The sequence below is a fragment of the Podarcis bocagei genome (genome assembly GCF_964188305.1).
Source record: "Podarcis bocagei genome assembly, chromosome: 10".
NCBI classification, from domain to species: Eukaryota; Metazoa; Chordata; class Lepidosauria; order Squamata; family Lacertidae; genus Podarcis; species Podarcis bocagei.
The window spans coordinates 19,414,401-19,434,247 of record NC_138135.1 but is presented as its reverse complement, the minus strand read 5'-3'; the positions used below and the strand labels follow the sequence as shown (position 1 = coordinate 19,434,247).

The 19,847-nt window shown below is 45.5% G+C and overlaps 2 protein-coding genes across 2 annotated transcripts in view; one reads left to right on the top strand and one right to left on the bottom strand.

The window, feature by feature from the left end:
• LOC308595767 (aldo-keto reductase family 1 member B1-like) overlaps nucleotides 1–19,847 on the bottom strand; it is a 319,272-nt gene that overhangs the window by 22,899 nt on the left and 276,526 nt on the right. The gene's annotated exons all lie outside the window — the stretch shown is intronic.
• Nucleotides 4,989–19,537, top strand: BPGM (bisphosphoglycerate mutase). Its single transcript, XM_081210499.1, has 4 exons — nucleotides 4,989–5,115; nucleotides 9,877–9,937; nucleotides 13,489–14,144; nucleotides 17,618–19,537. Exons 2-4 carry the CDS (start codon nucleotides 9,918–9,920, stop codon nucleotides 17,797–17,799), a joined length of 858 nt encoding a protein of 285 aa, XP_081066625.1. The 5' UTR covers nucleotides 4,989–5,115; nucleotides 9,877–9,917; the 3' UTR covers nucleotides 17,800–19,537.

Genomic DNA, 19,847 nt, shown 5'->3' with positions numbered 1-19,847 from the left:
CCAGGGGACAATGAGGGAGGGAAGATCTGCACCAGGAACAAGAAGAGAACAAAGATCTACATCGGGAATGGGGCGTGGGGGAGGCGAAATCAAATCAACCTTGCCGGATGGTTGGAGTGGGGATCAAGAGCCATGCGAGGAGGGAAAGGGCTTGTTTTGAATTACACTAGGCAGGTGCAGATCCCAGGAGACCCCAGAGTGGTCCCTAGGGGTGAGAGGAGACTTAAACAGCAGAAATCCAAAGAGGCAACGCCTATCTGCAAGCCTCAACTATTTCCTGTTTTTGTTCGTTACAGCCAGGATCTCTAGCCTTGGGGGTGGGTGGGGGTGTACACTCCATTCTCCGTAGGTATGAATGTAGGGTTAGTCTGCTAGGTAGGGAAGTATCTTCACTCCAACTGCTATTTTCCTCTTTTCCATTCCAGGTTTTAAATATTTTTAGGCAATAAAGCTTTGAACCTTCATTTTTGGCCTGGTTATTTGTCCTTATATTCCCTCTCAAAGGAAAACCCAATGTGTGGGGTGGCCTTTCATCCTGGTACCCTTTCATTCCCTGTGCAAAGAAAGGGGGCAGCAAACTTTTTCAGCAGGTGGCCGGTCCACTGTCCCTCAGACCTTGCGGGGGGCTGGACTATATACTGGGGGGGGGGGGATGAACAAATTCCTATGCCCCACAAATAACCCAGAGATGTATTTTAAATAAAAGGGCACATTCTGCTCATGTAAAAACATGCTGATTCCCAGACCGTCCGCAGGCCGGATTTAGAAGGCGATTGGGCCAGATCCGGCCCCTGAGCCTTAGTTTGCCTACCCATGTGAGCTGTCTGTGTCCATGGCGCATCATCACCTTGACACACAACAAGGCTGTTTTTTTAAAGTTCACTATCTAGTTCCACCCCAAATCTGTTGGCCATGACAAACTGGCTTTGGAGGACATGCATTTAAACTGCAAGCCCCACCCCCCATTTTTAAACCATGAAATGTATTCCTACTTGTTCATAAATAATCCCAAGGTCCTTCCATTATCTAGCCCAGTGTTTCCCAAACTTTTTTGGGCAACGGCACACCTGTTTACTGAAAAAAAATCTCGCGGCACACCACCATTAAAGCCCCGCCCCGTGACGTCAGCGCGCAGCATCACGCCGGGAGGGACGCACGAAAGTGAAAGTTTTTTCCCTCCCCCTTGCCAGGGAACCTCCAAGCTTTGGGGGTGGGAGGAGGCAGCAGAGCGAGGGACTGAGGGACGGCGGCAACTGAGGCGGCGGCGGCTGTTGTGGTGGTGGCGGCGATAGCGGGCGGAGGAGGGGGCGGCGGCGGGGCTTGAGGAGCCGTCGCCGGGAGTTGCTGCTGCTGCTGTTGCTGCTGCTGCCCGGACATGCCGGCCTCCTCCTCCTCCGCTGTCTCGCGCTCCTCCCTTTTGCACGCGCTGCCCCGCCGCTCGGCACCACCACCGCGGAGCCGCCCCCGGCTCGACGCGGATCCTCGCCGCCGCCGCCTCTCACCGCCCGATTCGCCCGCCTCCCTCCCACGGCACACCAGCCAATGTCTCACGGCACAGTAGTGTGCCGCGGAACACCGGTTGGGAAACACTGATCTAGCCAAGGCAGTTAAAGAACAAGCTCAAAATTGATTTTAACCTCAAGGGGAAATTCTGCTCTGCTCAATGGCCTCATGGGAGATCACAAGCTTTCTTGTTTGATCTTCACCAGCTAAATCCTATGTACCAAATCTTATTCAGAATTTTATTTATGATACCTCATGATTTTTCCTGGCTCACACTGCAGCCAGGAAAATCATGAGGCTGTATGGGTTCTTAGTGGAGGGGTAGTACCTCTGATGAGGGGACACATCCTGCTCCTTCTGGGGTTGTTTGTCCACCTTTGGTCCCCACTCTGCACTCAGCTTTCACTTGTGGCTCCTAGAAATTGTCAGCACACAACAGCAGCCACACCCAGGGAACGGTTTTGGCTGGCTAAACCAGGTGAAGGTAGCCGATGGGTCTCAAACCCTTGGTGAGTTAGGGACTTCCCTTGCATGCCAAGACAGGCTCCGGCAGATTGAGCAGACGAGACCAATAGTGGGTCCAGTGGTCAAGAAGGTGGTTTCTGCACGTACTGTAGAGGGAGGTGAGGGGCAGACGGGGCTTGCCAACCTGGGAAGGTAGCCTATCTAGGAGAAGGAAAGCTCTGATCCTAAACCTCTGCTGCCTTATGGGAGAAGATAAGTGAAATATACTCAGAGTCGCAAAGTGATTTCATGCTCTTTATTCAGCTCATAGTGGTGAGGAGGAATGAATGAAAGTCCCCTCACAGTATCTGCTTTATATACATTATTTACACAATGGGCTGCACATGATTGGCTAATTCTGGAATTCTACTGTAAGCCAATCAGGTTGTGGATTCACTTCTATCTGGAGCAGGATTGGGTGGTTCCTGCCAACCAATCATACTGCTGCATTGTTCTAGGACCAATCAGACTGCTGCATTCTGAATCCTATTGTTCTAGGACCAATCAGACTGCTGCATTTTGGATCCTATTCAACTCAGTACATAACAATAAGGCTAAGGAGTAAACCCTGCACAAATCCGGAGTGCAGCTCCTAAGACAATTGGATGGTGCCTTTTATGCCTCCTGGCAACTCCTGCAACCAAGCTGGTGCCAAAATGTATTGCTCTGCTTTCCTTTGGACCACTTCAGCAAGGCTGACGGGGGTTTTGTTGTCTAGGCAGCCCAGCACCTCCATACGCAGTGCCCAGGCTTTCACCCTGGTGAGGTCACTTCAGCACTGCTAATGCAGCAATTTTTCTTCACCCCCAGACGATCACTCCACTGTATCTCAAGATGGAGCGATAATGACAACAACTGCAGCCCCATTTTGAAAACTTCATTACAAGCAGGAAACGTGAGGCACGATCTTACTATGGCTTAAAGAAGCCATTATTTTCTTCTCCTCAGCTCTCCATCTGCACTCTGGAAAAATAATACAGTGGTACCTCGGGTTAAGTACTTAATTCGTTCTGGAGGTCCGTTCTTAACCTGAAACTGTTCTTAACCTGAAGCACCACTTTAGCTAATGGGGCCTCCTGCTGCCAGAGCAAGATTTCTGTTCTCATCCTGAAGCAAAGTTCTTAACCTGAAGCACTATTTCTGGGTTAGCGGCGTCTGTAACCTGAAGTGTATGTAACCTGAGGTATGTAACCTGAGGTACCACTGTTTAAAAGCAAGTGGGGATTTGTTTTTGTTTTCTAATGAAAGATCTACATACACATATATAATTGATCCATATATAATTGACCCATAATATATTAATGTGCAGAAAATAAGTTTTTTTTTAAATGAAGTGGCATGCTCAGAATTGCATGTCATTGTGCCTGATATTAATATTCATGCCTATGCAATTAGATATGTGTGTGCAAAAAAGCCGAACCCTCCCCAGCAATGTATTCAATAAATGTGTTAGGGGAGGTGGAGGTACTGCAGCCTAATTCTACAGGCCCCACCCTGGCATCCACACATTTGCTATGAGTGAGAAGGGAGTTCCTCTATGCATGTCCTGATTTGGTCAGGTGGAGTGATGCACATGTAACAGGTGGATGGTGGGGGGGGGCAACAGGTGCATTGGTGCAGCCCTGCAACCTCCTCCCCTTATCTGAACACTATGTGTGTATGTAATCTAGACCTTATTAGATAAAATATCACCAGATGTAACTTCTGGAGATGTGAAGGATGGGCTGTGTCTCATAAGAATTAGTTTCACTAGCACACTTGTGAAAATAATGACAGAAATGTTAAAAGCCACATTCAGAATCTCTGCAAAAGGCAAAATAGGTAGAAGCAGGGACCGTTATTTATCAGGGATAGATAAACACACAAACTCCATAGTAAACAGAGATGATTACAGTAGATAGGGAAATCTTTTGCTTTTGTTTATTACTTCCTTAAATTAATGAAAAACTGACCTCTAGTGGCTGAAATGGGAAACAGTGCATTATATCCTGTGGCAGCATGTTCAAGCAGATGCATTGAAGAACCACAACTTACCACAACCGACTTTTTCTTTACAGAGAATGAATAATGGTAATAAAATATAGAGGAAAAGTTGCCCCCGACATGAAGTTGTTCGGGTTTGAACTGCCCCAAGATTCATAGTTGTTTTTGCCAAAAAGTAGTTGAGACTGCTTCGACAGCCTTGAGCTGGTTTATAGTACGTGTACGTGCCTATGTACATAACGTGATCGCACAGCTTCATATATGAACTACTCTGAAAGAAAAGAATGACATTTGAAGTGGCAAAAATATTCCTTTGTGATGGCTCCTTGCATTTTTGCAAGTATTCACCTGAATTTGCAGTTATCAAAGACAACCCGACTGGGGCAACCCAGTCTGATGGGCGGGGTACAAATAATAAAATTATTATTAGCATTGAGATCCAAAATTGTGAACTCTGGTTTCCGATTTCCATCCCGATGGCTCTGTTATGAGCAGGCCTGACAACAGAAGAGCTGGAACACTGACCCCGCCCTCCATAGTGTCCATCCAAACGCTCAGCATCTTCTTTGCTTAGGGGCCTCAATTACAAAGCCATTTAATAGAGAAAGCAAGTTCCAATGAGCTCAGAAGGGTTTACAGTACGCATGCGCAGAGGCGCGCTTGCACGTGCAGAACTGCAACAAAGGAACCTACACCAGCATCCCAGCTAGGCCACAACGCAACGCTCCAAAGACGGCCCACAGCCGGCGAACCAGTTGCTTATTGGCTTGGAACCACGTCGATCATCGCTCTGTCCAATCCAGCCCCTCTTTCCTCCCGTGGCGTCACATGGGAGTTGATGCCGCGCGAGTCGTTCCCGGTCACGTAGTCCACGGCCTCCCTCTCCGCTGTCGTCATCGCGGAGCTCTTCCTCATAGGCGGCCGCTCTGCTTCCTATCTGTGAGCGGCAACCCAAAGCTCCAATCGGATGGGGAGGATCCGAGGGGGCTGGTGAAGTTCTCGCCCCTCCCACCAGCAAGACCCAGCCTGGAGCTGTTAGCAACTGTCTGCGGCCGCAGCTGCATCAGCAGCATTTGCACGGGGGCTGGCTTTGCTTTCGGCGCTCTGGCTTTCTCTTGTGCCGAGGTAACGGGTGGTCAGAGCAATTTTCAATATTCGCATGGGGATTTCACCCAATAATATGATGGAGAATATTTTAATGGTGCCTGGCGGCAGTTTAGGCTTGTTTTGCTATGCACCCTTTTAATTTTAGTCTTGGGCTTGGATGTTGCTATTCTTGTTGTTGTTAACTATTATTAACTATTATTATTCTTATTAATTATTATTATTATTATTATCATCATCATCACCATTATTATTATTGTTGTTGTGGTTAACTATTATTAACTATTGCTGTTAGCCGCCCTGAGCCCGGTTTTGGCTGGGGAGGGCAGGGTATAAATAAATTATTATTATTATTGTTATTATTATTATTATTATTCTGTTCGCCTTGCCTCTTTCCCTGAGTATTTCTCAAACTTGCGCGGGCGGCTCTTGTTGGACTATAACTCCCATTATCCCTAGCTAGTGGGACCAGTGGTCGGGGGTTTTTGTGTGTGATGGGAGTTGTAGTCCATCAACAGCTGGGTACCCAAGTTGGAGAAACACAGTCTGAGGCTTAGAAAGGATGGTGTTTGGAGCTAGATTTTGGAGATTTGGTCTTTAGTCCAGTGACCATTGTCATGGATGAGATTCTAGCATTGCGGGGGGTGGGGTGGGATGGGGTCCGCTAGATGACCCTCAAGGGTCCCTTCCAGGTCCATGGTTATGACCATAGGAAGCTGCTTTGCACTGAGCCAGGCCATAGGTCTAATCTAGCTCAGGACTATCTGTGTACAGAATTGCACTGACTTGCAGCCGTACAAGGTGCTGGTGTCAGGGGGATTTATAGGTTGTTTCTGCTTGTGATCTGAGTCCGCGTTGGATCTCTGTATCCAGTGATGTATTTTTAAGTGCACATGTTGTGCTGTTTTTGGTTCAGCCGTAGAAACTGGTGTCAATATAGTTGGAAGTTATGAAGAACTTTTTGTGTGTGCAAAATCACACAAATTGGAGAAGGTATTTTAAAATAGTATTTTTTTAAAGGAAATGTTCAAAGCTATGCTATCTGAGTAATATCAGCCAACACCTTGTAAATACTCCTTTACCAGGCTTTGCTTTTGTGCGTGTAACAGCAGCTGGTTTCACAAACAATTAGAGTATTGCAATTAGGTGATCGTTCTGGGTTCTTCCTGCAGATTGCCTTTGATCAAACTGTTGTTTATGCTTTAAAGGCTCAAGAGTAGGACAGGCATTTGACCCCTTTTGGCTGGTAATCCCACCTGTTACGTAGGTCAATATGCAGCACGGGGGCTGGACTGAGTGTGGGGCTGCCAGATGGAAGAGGCCTGAACATTTTATAGCTCTGTAGGAGAGATAATTTTGTCATGCAGAGTGCTTAAATTCTCTTGCCTACACCATAAAAGGTGCAAGACCCCTGTCTAAGGCAGGGGCCAATGGTTAGAGTGTTAGACCAGGACTGGGAAGACCATTAAATTATTGGTCACTCATAACAAGTTATTCCCTTTTTGCCTGGTTTACCACATGGGGTTACTGGAAGGATAAAATGAGGGATTCAGTGTCTGCTACCCTGGGCTATTTGGAGGAAGGGCAGGTTAACACAACTGTTAAAAGTACTGGAGCCCTGTTCTCCTTTGGACCTGGGTTGGGAAAAGGAATAGAGAGCAACACTTGGTTCAAAAATGCCAACAGATGATAACTGCATGTGCATCATCTCCAAGCCCGTTCCAAACCATCCTGCCCATATATTTGTAATAGTGAAGAAGCCTGTCTTGTTTGTACACTGATGTTCTTTGCAGAAACGGTTTATCCTGGATTGCCCCTGTGTTTTGTTCTCCAGGAACCTCATGGGAACACTGGGATGTTCTCTTTTAACCTCTAGGACAGATCAGGTGACAGTGGTAACAAAAAGAACATTCTCGCCTGTGTGTGCTGCATTTTAACAGAACCAATTAGTTCTTGTTTTCTGTCCTCACTAGACAGTTAGATAACTACAGTAGTACTGGATTTCCACCTTCTTTTCCCTTGAACAGCTGCAGAGAAAGTAGGAATTCAATATCAGATTTTTGTTTTATCGATGTAGAGATGTAGTGATTCTTGAAACATCACTCGCTGTTTTTATTCTAAAGGCACAAGTTCCATGCCAGAAATATGGTGACAGACCTTATTCTGAGACTGAGCATGTGAGAGGTAGAGTTATCTGTCTGTAGCCCTAACCTTGTGCCCATTTTACAGCAGATAAAGCTTTACAGAAATATTTTTTTTTTTTGAGAAAAGCTCTTTATCTGCTCAATTTCTGCATAAAGGCACAGAAGCGGGACAACTGTAGCAGAATTAGGAGCCTAAATACAGTGCCTAAAGAGCTTCTCCAAAGAAATCTTTGTTTACTTGAACTTGAGAGGGGAAATGAAAATGGAAGCTATAGGGACCTGTCATGTTAAAGGTTAACCTTGTAGAGGAACTTGGCAGGTATGACTTCTATTAATATCACTGTGAGGCACTTAGTCAGCTGAAGGCGTTTGGATCCCTCCTCTGGGAGTTCATGGCAGAAAGAGTGATAGCGTACAGGTGACCATTCTGTTGCTTTCTGTATCATTCATCTGAGTGCTTTTCAAACTTGGGTCTCCAGCTGTTGCTGGACTACAGGTCCCATAATCCCTGACCACTGGTCCTGCTAGCTAGGGATGATGGGAGTTGTAGTCCAACAACAGCTGGCGACCCAAGTTTGAGAAACACTGACCATTTGACCAAGTTGATATCCAGTGACTGCAAGTAAGCAAGTGGTAGCTTGGCTCACAGAACATAGGCAGAAATCAACAGCAAGATGAGTGTTTGCGTGTTAACATTGCTGGATGCCTCCGCCCGGGGTCCACATTGCCATGTAGCTGTGTGTGTTTGTCATCTCTTTCCCCTGCTCCATTTACCAGATTGCAAGTGCAATCCTATTCACGTCTACTAAGAAATAAGAATCACTAAGATTAATGGGGCTTGTTCCCAGATAAATGGGCATAGCATTGCAGCATAAATGCCCTCACCAAAACCTGCTATTTGTCCTGCAAATATATGTAATATCATACAGGGACCCTATGGATACTGATAAATATTTTTTTGGAAGGCAAATACAGTGGTACCTCGGGTTACATATGTTTCAGGTTACATACGCTTCAGGTTACACACTCAGCTAACCCAGAAATAATGCTTCAGGTTAAGAACAGAAATTGGGCTTCGGCTGCGCTGCGGTAGCAGGAGGCCCCATTAGCTAAAGTGGTGCTTCAGTTTAAGAACAGTTTCAGGTTAAGAACAGACCTCTGGAATTAAGTACGAATTAAGTACTTAACCCGAGGTACCACTGTAGCAGGGAGGGGGGAGGTGATTTAAATTGTGGAAATAGTGTGTGTATGAGGAAGGTTTAAAAACTCTCTCCACTCCAATCCCACACCTGGCTGCCTTGATCTAAAGGGAAGAGTTGGAAGATCCTATTCTCAGATCTCCAAAATCCGTGTCTGAATGTGTAGCTACATCCCAGTTATTCCACCCACTCCCCATTGTGCAGATGGTGGTTGTTAGGGATTGATTAGCTGCTTGTGCGTAAAAACGTGCTCCCTCAGAGTTTGTGCGATCCCACAAACCTCAGTGTGTGACGGAGCTCCTCAGACATGTCTGCTCTAGTCACTAGTAGAGTCCGACAGTGGCTGTCTGCGGAAGCGTTTCCAACAAAGGAGCTCCTTAACGGAAACGCGTCTCCTGGACTCACGGCGTGACAGTTTCCGGCGAGGTATAGGTCTCCCTATGGGAGACTCAGATACCTCGCCACTGTTCTCGCTGGAAGCGTCCCTGAGCCCTCCCTCCTGCTCACATTCCCTCAGAGAACCACTCCTCCCCCTGCTGGTGCCTGCTTCAGCTGTTGAGTCTCTTTCTTCCTCCCTGAGCCCCTCCACCACCTGATGCTCCGATGGCAGTTCCCTGACAGTGGTGGTGGATTAAGTCAGACCAGGAAGAAATACCCCATTTCTGGTTTATAGAAAATATTAGACTGCATGCCTCACCACTTCTGTTAAAACCAACCAGTAGTCTTCAGAGCCCAGAAGTGCTGCTTAATTTGGGAATAAATGGACTGAAACCTTAAGCCAATGACAATATACACACAAATCTCATTTTGACGCAACTCAGATGTCTCTTAATGGGGTGCCTGTTCAACAGTGGACAGACTTGGTTTGCTTTGCACTCTGGAGAAATTGTGCCGGCCCTGCAGCTTGGCTTCACTGGGAACCGCATGTCACAGAGAGCGCTGTAATTTTTGCAGACAGCTGAAACCTAGTGTTGGCCCAGCAGGAGGAACTGATTATGTAACAGGCCTTTCTCCCATCTCCATGCTGTTTGGGTACGAAAACTGGAAATCGAACAGCAAACAGGACTTGGGCTTTAAGCAAAGTTTGAACTTCAGAGTTCAGTTGCCTGAGGTTTCTCAGAAAACAATACAATTATCTATACTTATTATTTTTATGCAGTAGCAAGTAGATATTTTCTAGCCCCAACTCTATGACTCTAGTCTCATGTTGGGAAAGTTGTGGTTAGAATGCTTCTCCCTAACATGCCAGGTGCCAGAGTTCAAGGATTCCTGTAATTTTGGTTTTGTTGTGTATGGAGGAGTATTCACTCATCTGAACTTATAGCTCAGACATAGTTTTACCACCTCTGGGAATACTAATATTTGATTCTTCCCCCCTGACCCCGACCCTAACTTCAGTAGCTTTCATGGTGTTTTCTTTTTCTCTTTTAATATTGCAGCCTACCTATAAAGTCTTTTGCCTCATATTTGTGTAGGATGAATGCATTTGCAATGGATAAGGTGAGTTCAAATTGTTTTTATCTTTATCTTGTTTTAAAGCAGATTGTTGCATGATTATTTTTTATGTGCTCTTGTCTCCTGCCTTTGTAGCTTGGCAGGTGTCTGGGATGGGTTGGCCAAGCAAGCCATGATAAAGCAATGTGGTTGGATTTGGGCATAATGTCATACCACACTTAAATAGAGTTATGGTTTGTAAGCCAACAATAAACATAGATTAGCATCATGGGTTATTGGCAGAAAATAAACTAGGGTCAGCCCAGTGAACTGGGTTCACATATTCAAACGAACCTGTAGTTAGGCTGGACCAGTGATGGTGTAGCGTTATGTGCAAACCAGGTAGGTGTCTAGACTCTAGATCATGCACCAGCTCCATTTTGATTGCTAGCACCAGTGGATGTGGCACCCTGCTTCTTTTGGGTTTGAATTTCCATTAGGTTTGAGCAGTCCTGTTATTCGAATGCTTCTTCAGTGTTACAATCCCAGTGGTGCAGTCAGAAGGTCTATTATGAAGAAACTGTAATCAGTGAAAGCTGAAGCTGAAGAAGTGTGATTTGTTAAAACCTGCACAAACTCAATGACTTATTGGTATATGAATTAAGCTGATTTATTGGGAATTAAGCTAGTTTATTTGGAAATGGTGGAGTCCTGCGGAGGTGCTAATGAGTCTCAAAGCAGCAGAAGAACAAGCACAAAAAAATGTCCTTGCTTAATAGCTGTATTTTTGAGATATGGAGAAAGAGGGTCACGCCCACTGACCCCTGGACCTTTCTCCAGCAATAGGTAAAGGTAAAGGGACCCCTTTACCTTTACCTTCCCACCAGAGCGGTACCTATTTATCTACATGTACTTTGATGTGCTTTTGAACTGCTAGGTTGGCAGGAGCAGGGACCGAGCAATGGGAGCTCACCCTGTTGCAGGGATTCAAACTGCCAACCTTCTGATCGTCAAGTCCTAGGCTCGCTGGTTTAACCCACAGCGCCACCTGCGTCCCACTTCCCCCAGCAATAAACCAGCTTTGTTAGAAATACCCACTGTATTAGGGATATCCTAATATGGGCATGTTCTAGTCCATGTATTGAGCCCTCTCCAGGCATTTAAAAAGAACAGATGAGGTCTCAAACTTAGGAGGGAGATGGGAGCATGGACAGTCCAAACGCACCAGGAGAGGTTTCTCCATAGGGTTGCTTCTTGCAAGATCGCCACCTGTTAAGTTGTATGTGCTTCAGAGCTCCGTTCAGACCTTCCTGCTCAGTGCGGGAGCAGGTGTGCGCACACATACACCACACAAACCTCCTCCACCCACAGACCTTGTATGTTATCTCACTGTTCCCAGACAACTAGGTGCCACTTCTGCTGTGCTGTTGTATCACGTGATAGCTTCTGTGTGCCATAATAGCAGAGGCCAGGTCCCTGCTATGTCTGAATTGAATCCAGACATGTCTGCTGCCTTGTGGGATATCTTTGGCAGAAGGAAAGGCTAAGGAGTAAACCCTACGCAAATCTGAAGTGGAGTCCCAAAGATGTTTGGATGGCACTTTGTATGCCTCCTTCCAGCAACTCCTGCAGCCCAGCTGGTGCCAGACATATTGCTCTGCTTTCCTTTGGACCTCACCAGCCCAGGCTGCCCAGGCTTGCCCCCCAGGCAGGTCACTTCGGTGCTGCAAACACAGTGGTTTGACTTCACCCCCGGAGGCACACTCCATTGCCTCTCAAGACAGATGGGTGCCATCAACAAATGATTAGGCATGTTTAATACTGTAGCCTTTGAGATTTATATAATGTCCTGAATTGAGCTGGAGGCACATGATGGATTTGAGGGCACGGAGGTAGGGATCTTATTCAAAAGCAATATAGATAGCTGTGTTTGCTTGAATACACTTTTTGTGTGTGTGTGTGGAACCGGAAGATAATCTAGGTAAGTTGTATAAGGATATAGCAATGGATTACAAAATGTAATTGATATGTTCGTATTCTATTGTGGATTACCAGGGGTAAATAGAAATTACAGGGCGTGGGAGGATTGACTGGAAAGCAGATAAGGTGATCAGAATTTCATATGTGCAGGAGAAGGAATTTGATAGATCAGGAGATGCACATGGCTGGTTTCAATACGCAATACTGCATTTGCCAATTTGAGGGCCGGGTTTCATTGGGTGTGTGTTGCAGGTATTGTTTGGCCGCAAGAAACTTTAATCGTGTCATCCTGGGTCATCTCCTGCAACAGGCACATTGAGCATGTTGTCGCTGATTGGGTGGAACAGCCTTCCCCAACCGGGTGCCCTCGGTTTTGGGCTGAGGGGAGTTGTAGACCAAAACATCTGGACAGCACTAAAAAACCAATAAGCCCCTCCCCAAACACAGCTGAAGTTTCTGAACCATCTTCAGAGGCAGCCCTACATATGACGCATTGCAGTAATCAAACCTAGAGGTTACCAAAGCATAGACAACAGTGGTCAGGCTAACCCTGTCCACATAGGGGCACAACTGGGCCACCAGCTGAAGCTTGTGGGAGGCACTCTGCAGCAACAAAGGACCCAGAAGTACCAACAACGACAACGACAACAACAACAACAATACATTATTTATACCCTGCCCATCTGGCTGGGTTTCCCTAGCCACCCTGGGCGGCTTCCAACAAAATATTAAAATACCGTAGTTCATCAAACATTAGCGGTTCCTACCTAGTGGAATGCTCTGTCCCACGAGACTATGTCCCTGCAGGACTTGATCTCCTTCCGCAGGGCCTGTAAGACAGAGCTATTCCGCCTGGCCTTCAATTTGAATTAGCCTGATCCTCTGTTCCCTTTTCCCTTTCCTTTTCTATGAAGAAACCCTTTCTGGGACCCCACATTTAAATTCTTCCCTGGTCTCCTTGCTGGCCCTAGTAGGACCGACTTGGCCAGTTAGCCTTCTTGGTCATCTGATGTTTACTGATTGGGGGTTCCCCCCAAAAAAATGACCCCTGATTTTTTGAATTTTATTGATATTGATGCTGCATTTATGTTGTATTTTATGCTGTTTTTAAGTTGCATCTTTAATCAATGTTTTATATTTGCTGTTAGCCGCCCTGAGCCCGGTTTTTAAACCGGGAAGGGCGGGGTATAAATAAAAAAAATATTATTATTATTTGTTATTATTAAAAGCTTCCCTAAATAGGGCTGCCTTCAGATGTCTTCTAAGTCTGGTAGTTGTTGTTCTCTTTGCATACCCTCTCCTTCAGAGGGAATGTAACCCCATCAAGAGCAGGCAACATCCCAGCTACCCGGTCTAGCAAACCACCCACTAATCGTGCTTTTAGCACTAGTCTTCAGTTTACATGTAGCACTGGCTGAACGTATCAGTAATCGCCATTGCTGTGCTTGAACTGAGAGTGCAGTGGAGGGAACGCCCAATGTCCTTCTACATGTTACAGAATGGTGGATGAGCTGCCTTCATCTCTCATTGCTGAAAATCTAATTGGGCAACTCCTGACAAGATTCTGTGGGTCTCCAGAGTTCACCACAACACAGTGACCTAAAGCGTTTGACCTATGTGTTCCTTCTCTTTATTAGATGGCCTATCACTAGATGCTACTCCTGTCGCAAACCCAAGGAAGTTGCAGGCAAAATGGCCAAGTACAAACTGATCCTCTTGAGGCACGGCGAAGGGGCCTGGAACAAAGAGAACCGCTTCTGCAGTTGGGTGGACCAGAAGCTGAGCAGCGACGGGATTAAAGAGGCTCAGAACTGCGGCAGGCACCTCAAAGCTCTTGGCATTGAGTTCGACCTGGTGTTTACATCCCTCCTCAGCCGCTCTATTCAGACTGCCTGGCTTGTGCTGGAGCAGATGGGGCAGGAGTGGGTCACCACCGAATCCTCCTGGAGGCTGAACGAGCGGCACTACGGTGCCCTGATAGGCCTGAACAGGGCAGAGATGGCGCTGAATCACGGCGAGGAGCAGGTGAAAAGGTGGAGGAGGAGCTATGACGTCACCCCGCCTCCCATCACCGAGTCCCACCTTTACTACCACGAAATCTACAACGACCGCAGGTATAAGCACTGCGACGTGCCGTTGGAGAAACTCCCGAGGGCAGAAAGCTTGAAAGAAGTGCTTGATAGACTCCTTCCCTATTGGAACGAGAGGATAGCTCCGGAGGTGAAGAGGGGCAAGACGGTTTTAATTTCTGCTCACGGGAACAGCACGCGCGCTTTGCTGAAACATTTGGAAGGTAATGTAGTGCCACTAATTTGTTCTAAATGTGGTATAAACATTGGGGACTATCCTGCTATTCGTTCAGGAATAAATTCTAACTCTCTGTCTCTCAAATTAAAAAGGGCACAGTTATACTATTAGTTTTATAGCAGTTTTAAATGTTGTGGCTTCTCTCGAAAAATCTTGAGACTCAGCAAGCGTCCTGAGAATTCTCTGTTGGAGACCTCTAGTCTTCCTTGGACCTTGCCCTGGTTCCATAGAGGGAAGGACTGCCTATTGCGTTTCTTTGTCCGTAGTGTGCATAAGTTCGTAGATCAGGGATGGGGAAATTTGTGGCCTTCAGAAGTTCCATTGGCTTTCGTCTGCATGGCCAACAATCAAGGGTGATTGGTTGTGGGAGTCCAACAGCCTTTGGAGGGCCACCGGTTCCTCATCCCTGCTTTAGAAAACAAAATACTGTATATGCTTCTTTAGCCTTGTGAGCTAGCTAGCCAGATGGCCGTTGCTGACAATCTCTAGAGCATTCTCGAGTTTGCATAGTTATTTGCAGTGATTCTTGCCCTTGCCATCTTCCCAGGAAATCTGTGGACCTAAGTTATGTGGCGGGAGGTTGTGTTGTGTGTGTCTTTTGTGATGTTCTGACAGCGAAGCATTTTCCCTCTGCCCCACTCTCATGGCCTGTTCAGAGAGGAGGCGCCCATAGCCCTGGTTATGACACAAATATGTTCACCCCCGCTTACCTTACCAGCCTTGTGCTGTTGCCTACTCTCCAGCGCAGTAGATGAATGGCGAAAACAACCGCTAGAGCTGATGCCATGTTTTCCTTTTGCGTGCGATATTTCCCCGTGACCGACTGACGAAAACGAAACGTTCGTATTTAGAAATGGCTTATTCAAACAGACCTCACCGGAACAAGGTTTCCCAATATCAAGCCTTTCCCAATATCAAACCTACCCATTGATTGCCAACAGAACACGCAGGGCTCATTCCTGCAGGTGTCAGCCAGTTCCTCAGAAGGCTGAGGGGGTGGACGTTGGTTGTTAATGCATCTAGGACATTGCCAGACTTGGACAAGGCCTTTTCAGCAGAGGTGGCTCCAAGTCTAGAGGCCTCTATAAATCAAAGCGACATGTCCTCATGTACTCCTTTGGTCCCTGCCCAAGCTATAGGCTGTAATACCTGATCTGATATTAGGTAATGCTGCAGAAATAGGAGGTTGTTGTAAAAGTTGCACAGTTCACTTTGCTTGCTTGCTTCTGAGGCAGCCTACACTACTCTCAAACGTGACCTGTTGTCAGGAAGTTCTCCCCAAAGCTTAGCCGGCACCCCCATTCTTCTAATTTGAACCTACTGGCTTCATAGAATCGCAGAGCGGGAAAGGACCTCATGGCTCACCTAGTCCAATCCCCTGCAATGCAGGAATCTCATCAAAGTCATCTTTATCATCCTATGCTTACCAGAAAATATGGTACAAAGCAGAGGCCTTTCTGGACCAGTTGTGGGAGCAATTTTTGATAGGCCAAAGTCAATAGGAGGAGATTTCAGTGCAAGAATTGGTAGAGAAAGAGAATAACAATCCAAGTGAGAAGGAAGTTAGACTTGCAGAGATTAACCAGTTAAAGTTTGTTGCTTAATTTTGGAGCTAGTAACTTCTGTGAACTTGCTTGCAAAGCTGATGATTCCCCTTATTTTTGTGCTTTCCTTCCAAGAACCTTTTTCATTTGGAGCAGGTGGGGTGGGAAAGGCAGAATGTTCCAAAAAGACCAAACCCAGGGCCAGTAAATGGTGCGTAATGTAGATGTGCCATTACATAGACATATGCTTCTCAGGTAGCTCAGTCAGTAGAGCACAAGACTCTTAATCTCAGGGTCGTGCGTTTGAGCCCCACATTGGGCAAAGGATCCCTGCATTGCAGGGGGTTGGACCAGATGTGGTCTCTTCCAACTCTGCAGTTCCATCATTCTATGATTTCCTGTTGCATCCAAGCAGGTAATGTGGACTTAATTGCTTCTGCTCAGCTTGGTGTGCTGAAATTTGCTGGGGCCGCAACCCAAATAGAAATGGATGCACAAGTCACACAAAAGGTCAACCATCTTGTGTTACAAGTTGTGTAAAGTAACCAGACCCTGGCCTTAGTTGACTTTCATGTTGTCCCTCCAGCGTGTCGTCATAGAAGTTGCCCAGTACAGTCGCTTCAGGTTACAGACTCCGCTAACCCAGAAATAGTACCTCGGGTTAAGAACTTTGCTTCAGGATGAGAACAGAAATCGCATGGCGGCGGCAGTGGGAGGCCCCACTAGCTAAAGTGGTACCTCAGGTTAAGAACAGTTTCAGGTTAAGAATGGACCTCCAGAACGAATTAAGTTCTTAACCTGAGGTACCACTGTACTGACTTTCAGCTTTTGAGGAGGCAAGGCAAGTCAGGAAAGAGGCCCTTCAGTTTATTTAAATATTTCATTAAGAAAGAAAACATAGCAAGGCAGTGTTCACCACAAAACAAAACAAAACAAAATAAAATACTACAGTAACTTCCACAAAGGCTGGGTGTTAAAAAAGAGATCACGTTCAAAAGGTCTGTCAGAGCTGTCCAGGTTTCAAAAGATGTTTGAAAGAAGACAGGGAAGACTTCTGTCAGGCTATTGTCGGGCAAAGTTCCTGCTATGCTAAACCTTTGGCCCTTGGTAAAGACCGACTGACCCTCAGGGACTGCCAAAGTGCCCCATCCTCTTTCCCCATCTCTTGAAACAAATCTGAAGTTGTTATCCTAGCAAGAGAAACCTTTGGAAGTGCATCGCTCAGTGATGTAATACTCTACCGAAGGAAAGGAGTATTGTATTGGAAAGATGGGGATGCTTGTGTTTGGAAGGGCACGATGACTACTCCCTATTCTAATTCCTGTCTGGAATGCTCTCCCCAGAAAGGCTCGCCTGGCGCCATCTTTACATGTCTTTAGGCGTCGGGCAAAAACATTTCCCTTTACCCAGGGCCTATGGGATAAATATTCTATGGCCTGTGAAAGTGTGGGGAAGTGAACTGTTAGTTTTGATGATTATTTTACTATTAGGCTGTCCATCATTATTTTTAATACGTTTTTATTATGATGTTTTTAATGGGATCTTCTGAAAAAGCGTGGTATATAAATTGGAATAATGATGATGATGATAATAATAATAATAATAATAATAATGACCTACTGTTTTTTTAAAGAAAGCTCTGAATCTGGGGATTATGGCTCATCTGGAGGCAGGGACTGCCTCTCCCACCCCAGATGCCCATGATAGCTGCCCATTGTTCTGGGGAACAATCAAGGGCAACCTATTACGCATCTTTCTGCATGAAATGAAGTATTCTTCCAGGTTATCTGATCTTCACCAGATTTTGAAAGTTTGGTAAATAGGATGACACGTCATGGCAGCTTAGGCCCAAGAGCCTCGCATGAACTGAGCGCAAGAGGCACATATAAACATTCCATTGTTTCCTCCTCTGCAGGCATCTCTGATGAGGATATAGTCAATGTGACTCTGCCCACTGGCGTCCCAGTTCTCCTGGAGCTTGACGAGGAGCTACGCTCGCTTGGCCCGCACCAGTTCCTTGGTGACCAAGAGGCAATCCAAGCTGCCATCAAGAAAGTGGAAGATCAAGGCAAAGCCAAGCCCACTCTTGAGAAATGAAAGACTGCTTATGCAAAATGCTCTCCCTTTTACCTCTTACCGTGTGCAGGAAAAGGATAGCGCTTTGTGCTTGCCCTGTGAGGACTTGCTTAAGTTCCCAGTAAGTGGTAGATTTTTAGCATTTTAGCACACCATTTTGGGTCATTCCTTATTTCCTTCTAGCAGCTGTGTTGGATCCTGGTACAAGTAACAGTGAATTTTGTTACTTGTACAGAAAGCTGTTGTTATAAACTTTCCATAGCCTTTGTATAAGTCTTACACTATCGGAGAAGGCCAGAGCAAGAACCGGTACGCTGAATATATTCATCATTGTGATCAACGGAGAAAACGCTTTCTGATTTTAACCTAGGTTTCAAGTGATAGTTACAAGTTCTCAGGTTCACAGATGATAACAGGCACATAATTATTTAATTTATAATACCCCCCCCCCCCCGGAATTTTTCTCCCCACTGTTTGCAATTCGACAACTTCTAGTATAGAATTAATCTCCATTAAACGGATTGGTGTGATATTTGTTGCATGGCTGACTATGTTGTTTTGAATAAAGCCCGTATATTTTTACAGGCATCAAAATGCTCACATTGGCTGAATTTTCCCAAGTTTTACTTTTCATGTTAGAGAGGACCATTTAAAAAACAAATCCCAGTTAGACTTCACCCATATGCAGTAAAGAAGGGTGAATGTTGATGGTACCACTTCAAAATCACATTATTATTTTTTAAAGATTTATATTCAAAATTTTGCTTTGGATGTCAGGATATAAGTTGTGCTCTAGGGAGAAGAGGCGGTTTCCAACGAAGCAATGCACAAGGTTCATTCATAAAGGAGCTTTCTCTTCCTGCACACTCCCCGTGCTTTCCTCAAATCTGCTCCTGAGGGTTAAGGAAACTTTGATAATATTTTTTGGGGGGGAGCATTCAAGCAGGAAGAGGAGATAGAGGGAAAATTCCATTGCACAGTCAGAAGTTCTTTCTTTCCCGGGCCAGCAGCTCCTATACATTGTACCCTGTAGGAACAGTTGTTGGGTTGATGGCATGTTAGTCCAAAAGACCTGAAGACTTACCAGCTTTGTGAAAACTGAACTACTGGAACATATAAATGTAAACTCTGATGCTATCCAGTAGAATGTTCTTGGGACAGCCAGGGCTGTCTTGAGTATTCAGTTTTTAAATAGTTCTGTATCACTTTTCCAGGTTCAAACAGAACATGGAATACTAATTGTTTTATTTTTTATTATTTTTCAATTTTTGTATTCATTTTATAACACAAATAGAATACTAATCTGTTTTAAGTACAGAACTATGTAAAACAATCACAGTCAATGAACAAATAGAAGGAAGCTCAGAAAGGCGGAGGATCTGCAGTCCCATTGATCAGCGCAACCAGTTGTTTAATTCCAGTATTTTCCTCTCTTCCGGGGTCATGACCTTCCAACAGGAAGGAGTGATAAAATAGCCATCAATGTCCTACAACTTCCTCTCCAGAATCTAATAGACCCTTGCACTACAGGAGACCCTCTGTCAGCATTTCTAAGCACAAATGCATTTATTTATATATTTTAGAAACTTGGGAAACATTGCAAAGTTGTATCCTTGACAGGGTAGGGTTTCAGGGGAGAACTGGGGGTGGGGAGAGATCTAAAATAATGTGCACTACTTGTTTGCTTATCCAAACTAAACTGCTTTTTTGCACCTGTACAAGTGACAAATATAATTCAGTTTGCACATACAAAATGCTATCTCTGTGTGTACGTGTCTTTGTGAAACAAGCAAGCAGCTGTTACTACGGTAACTTCTTTCATTTGTTCCTTCCATCTTGGAATCTGAATCGGAATTTACAAGGTACCTCAGCCCTGTCTCCTATCCAAGCACTGATCAGACCCAGTCCTGGTTGGTTTTAGCAAGATTGTTGTATGATGTGCCTTCAGGTCAAATCCTGGTATTGACAAATATATGTAAGGGATGAAGTGAGGAGCAACATTTTGTTAACAGGCCCCACTTGTGGTGGTATTTTATTTATCGCCAGAGTTTATTGCCCACTTTACTAAG